The following is a 9,082-nucleotide window of genomic DNA, read 5'->3' as shown; positions in this document are numbered from 1 at the left end:
TGTAAAAAAATATATAAAGTGGTGTAACCATCAAGTAAAAAATATCACATTTCAAAAATACTTTTAATTGAGAAAGGAAAAACAACTTCATCATAGTAGATCAAGTCATTTTCATGAACTTTTCTTTGATGTTGTTGAAACATTTGACCTAAATGAACAGCATACTGTGTTTTACGTGACTAGAAAGGTAATAAACCTTCACAAAGGCAAAGAAAATCCATTCCAGGGGGCAAATATTGCCTCTAAATATAAATAAGTGCATTTCTGACACTGCCTCAAACCCACTTAAACAACCCACCCTATTAAGATGTGAATGAATAAGACCACACACACACACACACAGTGGAATAGACCATCAACCTCAGTGCAAACAATTACACTTAATTTAGAATACAGACTAATAGAAACGTGTTGTGGGGTGACGTTTGCAGCCTACTGAATCATTAACGTGACAAAATAATGAGAAAATTCTAGGATTGGGTAAGGTAGGAAAGGGAAAGACTTTATTGTAGTGGGTTGTAGTGGGCACCGTCACGTTCGTGTGTCTGCTCACACCCCCAACTCAAATCAGCTCCACAACGAGGCTGAGGGAGACACGGCGTTCAATTACACCGGTTGCCAGTGAATAGAAGGGACGAGGTGCGGGAAATGCACGCCTGTGCCGTCAGTGAAATGCGCCTGAGATTTAGCCCCTGAATGCACACGACGACACCGAAATGCCGGGCTGGAAGAAAAATATCCCCGCTTGCCTCCAAGCCGACCAAGAAGGAGGTATGAAAAGCAGCGCTTTAATAGTTTTGCTTCTGCACGAGCGTTGTTTCAACGGCGCGTTGTCTTTCTTGTTAAGGTCTCGCGTTTTGTTTGTTTGTTACATTGTAACTGCTGATGTTTGGCGCGAAATATTTGGAACGTTCGGCGCTACGTTGTATCAACTTTTTCCTGGTGATCAGTGGATTGAGACATAATACCGCGCCCGCCGCGAGGATTTCCGTAGTTATGCACTTGCTCGACCGGGTTCTTTTCTTAAATCGACATTTTAAGGGTCGCTTACGGTTACTTTTCTCTTTTATTGCTTCCTTTGTTTTCGGTAGAATGCATTCTGAAGTCTGTTGTTTCCAATGCACCGCCCATATTGATAGTATAGATAGATAGTATATGTTCATCGTACTCGGTTTTAAAAATGTTTCTGTCGTTTCCACTTGGCTTGGCTGATAACCATGTGTATGCGGTATGTGACAGTTTTTTCCTATTCGTAAACCGAGTGTATAATGCACACCAATGGAACCGTGTGTTTGTAGCTACTAGTGCTGTATTATATGTCTGTCATATGGGCTTATCCTTTCGCTTTAAAAGTCTTCATAGCCGTAGGGCATGATTTGCAGCTCGTTGCTGTCTTTACCCGTTTTATTTAACGTTTAAGGTGTGTAAATAGCTAATGGTTTAGATTTTTCCTCACGCACAGGTGATTTTGGGTTTGAATTTCACTATTCAGCACCTAATGAAATTTTATCCATCACAGCCATGCAAGTCGAGTAGGACGGGTCTGGATGGTCAGGGGGAGAAGTCAGGTGCACTTGCCCACAGTAAACCGGCTGAGTACACCGAGCACGGGCTTATAATGAATCAAATCAAAGCAGCGTGGAATGCTCAGGTTTCAGAGGACAGTGAAATGTGTTTGCACACGTGGTTTGTCGTTGTAAAGATTGTGTGTTATGCATATGGAGCAACAGCACTTAGGGCAAATATTAATGCAGGGTTTTTTCTTTTCTTTTTTAGTTAGATAATATTGGCAGATCTTTTGGAAAGGGCTGTGTTCTCTATATAAGTACATGTCAGTAGGGCTGCAACTAACGATTATTTTGATAATCGATTAATCTGTCGATTATTTTTACGATTAATCGATTAATCGGTTTATGTACTTATATTTTAGTTTTTTCCATTTTTTCCCCAAGTAAATTATTAATAAAGGGTCTTTATCATTCAGCATAGATTTTTAAGAGATTTTAACCATTTTGCATTGTCATATCCTCATCAAAAATATACCTGGAGTTGTTTTATTATGTTAGTAATCCTTTGTCGAACTCTTCTGCAATCAAAACACTGACCCATACTCTAGCAAAATTCACAAGGAGATTTCAAATATTGTTTTCACCATGGCAGTCCTTAGAGCTCCTAAAGTAGTTTAACATCCCAAACAAAGCTTAAGGAATCTTTGAGAACATATTTTTACGAAGTATAAGGATAAAACAGAATAAAATTGCAGTGCATTGTATTTTATTATTTACTGGGAAAAAGCTTTATAGCTTATGCTGTGAAATTGTAAACAATCCTTCGAAAAAAAAGTGCCAATGACATGAAACCTGAATGGAACTCACAATTTAAAGTAAAATCCATCAGAAGGTTGTCCAGAAAAAAAAAATTGGGACACACACAAAAAACCTTCTGTGTGAAAAAGAGCAGTGAATACTTAGAAAAGAAGTGCATTTTAAATATACTCAAACATTTACCTCTCTCATTCAGTCATAATTAGGCTGCAAGTCTGAATTATGAACTGGTAAACAACAAACTGATCACATAACATGTTTGTAAAGCTTTAAATGTTAACTGTTAAAAAGCAATGTTATCAGCTTTTACGACTAAACATTTGCAAACAACCTTGTACTGGAGAATCTGCACAAATAAAATTCTTAGGGGCCGTTCACATATCGAACCTAAAAACGCGTGGAAAACGCTAGTCGCGCCGCTTTCTCCTTCTTTCCAAAGCGCTCGGGCAGAAGCGCTCCTGAGTCGTCTGCCTTTGCTAAGCAACCATGACGTGCTCTCTCCATGACGTGCCCTCTCCATGAAGACCCGGAAATTTCAGCAAAGGATAAATGGATGCGGTGTGGACGCGCCTGGAAAAACGGGCGCATCGCACCGCGTGCGTGTCGCGTGCGTGTCGCGACCGTGTCGCGACCGCGTCGCTTCCATTATGAGAGTGCATACTGCTCGCCTACATAGGAAATAACGAACTTGAGCACGCAAAAGACACGATATGTGAACGGTCCCTTAAACAGTTCAGTAGTACAGAGTTTACAGGTTACTCTTCATTTTGAAGGCTCAAAGTAAAGTACTCCCACTTCCCGCTGAATGCTACAGAGACGCTGTTCGGGAAGCACGTGACATAAAACGAGGCCAGCTATTGGCTATTCGCTACTTCACCTGCTGTACTGGCTGAGTAAAACCTCCGGTGACTCATTACTGCCACACTTTGGTCACCGCAGATTTGAAATATGCACGAAATGAGCCGCTTATGGCAAATAAAATTTATTTAGCGACGAATCGATTACTAAATTAGTTGGCAACAATTTTAATAATCGATTTTAATCGATTAAATCGATTCGTTGTTTCAGCTCTACATGTCAGTTGACAGTGTTTATATGCACATGAACATTCTGTTTAAGATTGAAATATTATTGTATTTTGATTACATATATGCATCATGTTAATCTGATTGCAAGAAATAAGATTTTGTTTCCAAGAAATCTGAATTTGATTGCTGGTATGTTCTTGTTTTAATCACAATTCTGGGTGATGTAAAGACCTTATTGGCAATATCCATATTATTTATATACATGAAAATTCCTATATGCATTGTGCAGCTTGATACAGGCTGTTATTGGAAGTCAAAGATTTGGGGCAAGAAGAATTTCCCTCCAAACATGAAAATACATTTAGTTCATTGCAACAGTAATAGATTGAATAAATGAACACAGAAAAAAAAAATATATAAATGGGCATGGATTTTATTTCTTCACTCAAATTATAAGATTAACCAGAATATGCGCTTTAATCAGAAAATGGATAGGTTCTGGATGGGTTGTGTCTTTTTATGCAATTGTGAATGGGGAATGGGAATTTTTATGATGTTCATATTCTGTGCATTTTCATTGACACATGTGGTTCTCGGAAACCAGTATAAATAAATCATGTGTGGAGAGAATTATCTGAGATCATGTATGCACCTCTAAGATGACTTGAATGACTCTCAGGTGTTGAATGTGAACATTTGGTCAGTGTCATCATGACTCCGGACTGATGAATTTCATTCCACCTTTGTCATGGATGATTTCGCCTGCATTAGCCATGCTTCCTTGAGACTGTGTAAAAGCATTTACATCATTTTTATAGAGTCTGTTTGGAATGGAAATGTTAAGGCTTATTTTATTAGAACAAGGTTATTTCAAGCCACTTGCAGTCGAACAAACAAAAAATAGCTTGCATGTAGCTGCCACAGTATGAGTCGGTATGGTTTAAACAGGTGTATATTCACTTTTAATGCCAAGTATTTAGACTTTATTGGAATGCTGTTGAATGCTACAGATCCACGTGTAAAAGCAAATTTTGCATGGCATTGGTGCCATCTTCGGCATGCTGGCACTTGTGATCTGGTGCCAATGTAATTGGGTTTGAGGGTATATTGCAGAAAACTGTGTATGTTGCTGTCCTTGGATCAGTGCTGAATTGCTATGGCTTGCAAACCTCCTCCACCTCCTCCTCTGAGTCTTTGTATTGAACGGGTAGGGAGATCTAGGGCATGGAGGGTAAAGCTTTGTATGTCTATTAGATGCTGCTTCTCTTGTGTGCTGCAGGACTGCAGTTGTTGGGACAAATAGGTTTACATTTTTATCACTCTTTCCATAATTCAATTTAAGGATATCTAGTAGTATTTAATGCTTGGATCTTGAGCATTGTCACGACCGGCTCAAAGCCGTGACAAATGGGAAGGAGGACATAGTCAGGTTGGTATGTTGCAACAAAGATATTTATTAATATAAATAAAGAACATAAAATAAGAAATCAACAAACCAAAACACGATTCCTTCAAACAAACGAATGCTCCAAGCATCCAACAGAACCAAGTTAAACTAATCATAACCTCAAAATAGCCAAAGCAAAACCAAACAACCGGGAGTTCACACTCCACACCAAACAGAGCTGAAACTATATAGGGAAGGAACAGGTGTACACAATTCCATTGACGAGCCTTCCAACCACACCCACTGACCGGTCTAAGTGGAAGTAACGAGGGACTCGTCACAGCATACAGGTGTGCTTGTCCGTGCACCTAGGCAATGCATTCATCCTAACATTTAACCAGATTTCAGGACTTGGTGATGGATTGAAGGAGAGTATTCAATTTATAATAGCAGTCAGAAGTACCTAAAATATCATGTATGAGTAGGTTTGAATGATGCGGCACAGATCTTCTTGTAGTGTCTGCCTCTAGATATTGATTATACACTTCTTATTTTACAGAGATACTGTAGTTTACATAAAAAAGGACATTTAGCAAGCAATTTATACTGCCTTCAGGTTATCGAGAATTTAGTAAATGTGTCTACTTGCTGCAAATTTGAGATACAATTTTAATCCCCAGGAAAATGCATAACCTTTAACCATAACAGAGAAGATAATTTCATAATTGCAAAATGCAAAAAAATTCAAAATGCAACCACCTTGTTAGCTTTTGCACATTCAGTTATAAATATTTATGTATATCTTTAACCATTTATTGCATATTTTTTTATTGCGTTTATATTGAACATCAGCACCGTGTCTCTGTCAGAATAAATATTGTTTCTGAAGGTTGTTTCATAATTAGACCACTTGATTTCTCCCTTTACACTGATTAGTTTTTCATTTATCTTTTATTGTGTGTTTGCTATTTGGAAAAAATGTCTGCTGGTTTTGTTTGTTTGTTTTTTTGTTTTCCTAGCAACTGAAAAACTTCAGCAAAAACGGGACGGTGACATTGTTTCATTATCGCTCTTAGATATGAATGGGGAATGGCATGTAGTCGTTCACTAAAGCACAGACTTGTTTTGCTGTCTGATCTGTTTTGAAGAAGCTGAACCGCTAGAACAACAGATTAATGTCAGTTCCGCACCTGAAGCCGAATGATGATATTTGCCTCTTGAAATCGGTAATTATGGATTTTTATAGAAGTGTGTGGTTAGGAGTGGAGACATCATATTTGTGTATTCACACATGCTTATCACTGCCTTACCATTATTTCATACTTGTGATTTCCTCTGGCTAGAATGAGAAAGCAAACTGCAGTGCTTCCCACAGGTTTGAATTATACTTGTGGTGGTACGTTGTAACTCTTATATCGAAATATCTATATTATTGCGGGTTGGTCCGTCAGATGAGAGAGAAACTATGCATTCTCACAACCATTTAAAATGTTTTTTTAATGAAATCATAGCCTTTTGAAATTTAATAATCAATAGGCTGTATCACAATTTATGTTTTTCCAACCCCAAAATATAAGCCGTCTTAAAATGATCATAAAGATTTTTGTTTTCATGTATTGAAGACATTTTATGACATTTAAATTTAAGAAAACTCACCCGGAGGGATTTTGCTTTATTCACACAAATGCTCCTCAATACATTTTACAGTAGGACACATCTATTTTTAGTCACAAATGCGACTATCGAGCCCTGTCTTTGTCTGTGAAATATCCTGCATGTCACTGCAGCGCACAAGGGAATGTCAGCAGAAGTAAACAGTTCTTTGATCACACAGAATGAGCAGGTACAAAACGTGTAGTGAAAGGGATTAATTGATCATGAATAGCTTCGTTATTTCGGGCGGATAAAAAAAATATAATAGAGGATAAAAATAAAAAAAGCAAAAACGTTACTTGGGCAGCTGTTAATCTACCAAGTAAAGTCTATATGCTGGAAATGAGAGAGTGGAATTGTAATTGAAATGATGATTCAGTTCCCCCATCTTGTGCAATCAGATGTATGCTGGTCAACTCACATGAGCTTTGATATGGACATGTTAGTCCTTTAACAGAAACTTTTAAGTGTGGGTTTTGGAGGTTATGTTGACTTTAAATAGTTTAAACGATTATTTTTTTTGTCATTTGTTTTGATATTAAAATACTACTAACCAAGCTTCATATCTAGAGACAACTGTAAGTAAAAAATAATAATAGAAATGCCATTTGAAGAGTGTAAACAGACTGTGGCGCTATAAATATTTCTGTTTTTCTTTAAGTATCCTGAGTGACCAGCCTAAAATGACAACATTGACTCTGGGTTTGGGGTGGACTTGCTAAATGGTGATAATGTTTGTAATTTGGCAACACTTATGGAGATATTACAGTGTTTTCTCTGTGATTTATTTCCAGCTGGGGTGGCAGGCTTATTTCCACCAGGAGAAGGGTATTGTCCATGGGTGATTTCACATGGACCATGCCCCCTTCCCCCTGGTTAAAGAATTAAAAACATTTAAACTCAGAATTGAATTTATTTTAACTAAAAAAGTAAAATCTAAGTAATATAAAAAGAACCAATACAAAAACAGTTACAATTTACAAATGAAATTAACAGTACTTTGTTTTTCAGGTAGGTCTAACATTAATATTTAGGCACAGAATTACTGCAGAAACTGAATAATCTATTGAACACTGGATAAATAAACATGACACAGGAACAGGTTTATTTAGGCTGCTGTCTCTTTAAGAGCTCATGCACAGAGCTGATATACTATATATTTTTTTTACATGTATGTTTAGCTTCTCAGCGGTTTACATTCACACAGTAGCCTATATACTGTCTACAATTAATGTTAAACGATTGTGTTTTAGGGCTGGGATAAACGATTATTTTTTTAAATGATTAATCTAGCGATTATTTTTTTCAATGCATCGATTAATCTAACGATTAATTTTTTTTGACCGATTCAATTTCGATTATCTCCCCATTAATTGACTACTAACATTTTGTACATGTTGATTTACATATCTGAATTAAAAAAAACATGAATTCCTTAACATTGCAATATATGTTTATTGCTCTTAAAATTACAAAATAAAAGACTGACTAAGAATGCATTACTTTGCACTTGTATAGAGATAGCATTCAATTAAACTTTGAAGCCTTGAAAACACAGCTTACTGAAACAAGCTTACTCAACCTAAGGGCCTAGCTTACTGAAAAAAAGTTCTTCTTTCAGATGAAAATAACAACAACTTGATATCTAGCATTCAATAAAAAAGGTCACCCAAAATACTTGTTTAGAGTAATTGAAAGAATACAGTAACCCATTTAAACTTGAGGGCTTTAAGCTAATACAGAGAGTGCTTTTCCAAAAAATAAAAAAATAATAAAAATTAACAGTGGGAGCCAGCAGCCTGTCATGGAGAAAAAAGAAATCTCTGAATCCTCCTCGTGAAACTTTGACGTTCCGACTTTTTCTATCCTGTCTAATGATTTTGGTTAATATGCACGAGGGAGGGAGAGAGAGAGAGAGAGAGAGAGAGCGCTCGTGTAGTTTGAAGACTGCGAGTGCGCGAGCACGCGTGAAACTTTGGTGTTTCGCCCTTTTTCTATCGTGTTTAATGATTTTGATTAATTTCCACAAGGGAGAGAGAGAGCAAGAAGCGCTCGTGTTGTTTGAAGACTGTGAGTGCGCGCGCAGCAGGGGCTCACTCTCGTACGCACCCTCTCAGGAACAGTGATCAAATAAGGCTTTGACAGCCGCCCAAAAAAAGATCAATGCAGAAAAAACCCTGGATTGGTTATATAATGTTGGACAGAATGACAGAAGCCATCGCGTATATTCAGCGCACATAAGGTAAACGTTTTGCAAACGTTTTTTAGAGAAATAAAAACAGGTCGACGAATTGGTGCGTATATTTTGTGTCGACGTATTTTTTGCATCGATGTCATCGATGACCTTGACGCTTGTCCAAGCCCTATTGTGTTTACATGAATACTTGACAAAATGGGCATTTTGACAATTTTTTTATGTATTTGACCATGTACACGCAATAAGGTGCAAAACATAGTTGAATTTCCCGCGTTATAAATGCGGAACATGTGGGAATGAGTACATGTATGTGCAATTCCCGCAATCTCATGCAGAAATTCAAGCCCTGCTCGGTCTCCTCCATGATAAATTACCAGACTGTTAATAATGTGAGTAGCTTCACTGGCATCACTGAATAACTGCAGCCATGCAACCTTTCCCTTATTTCTGTTCACTTGCATAAAAAGTACAGCTACGGTACCTTTAAAATTCA

General features: G+C 37.4%; 1 protein-coding gene across 4 annotated transcripts in view; it reads left to right on the top strand.

Annotated features, from left to right (window-relative positions):
- Positions 1 to 488: 488 nt before the first annotated feature.
- The window catches only part of LOC113048001 (glutamate receptor-interacting protein 1-like), a 226,551-nt gene continuing 217,957 nt past the window's right edge, over positions 489 to 9,082 (top strand). For 2 of the 4 annotated variants that reach the window (XM_026209485.1, XM_026209487.1), the window contains exon 1: positions 490 to 771. In XM_026209485.1, the coding sequence (XP_026065270.1) occupies positions 717 to 771 (55 nt within the window). In that variant the 5' untranslated portion in view covers positions 490 to 716. Of the gene's footprint in view, positions 772 to 9,082 lie in introns of all 4 variants that reach the window. The other 2 variants (XM_026209490.1, XM_026209488.1) reach the window with 2 other exon arrangements.

The sequence above is a fragment of the Carassius auratus genome, chromosome 29, assembly GCF_003368295.1.
Source record: "Carassius auratus strain Wakin chromosome 29, ASM336829v1, whole genome shotgun sequence".
In the NCBI taxonomy this organism is placed as follows: Eukaryota; Metazoa; Chordata; class Actinopteri; order Cypriniformes; family Cyprinidae; genus Carassius; species Carassius auratus.
This window is presented reverse-complemented; position numbering and strand designations above follow the sequence as displayed.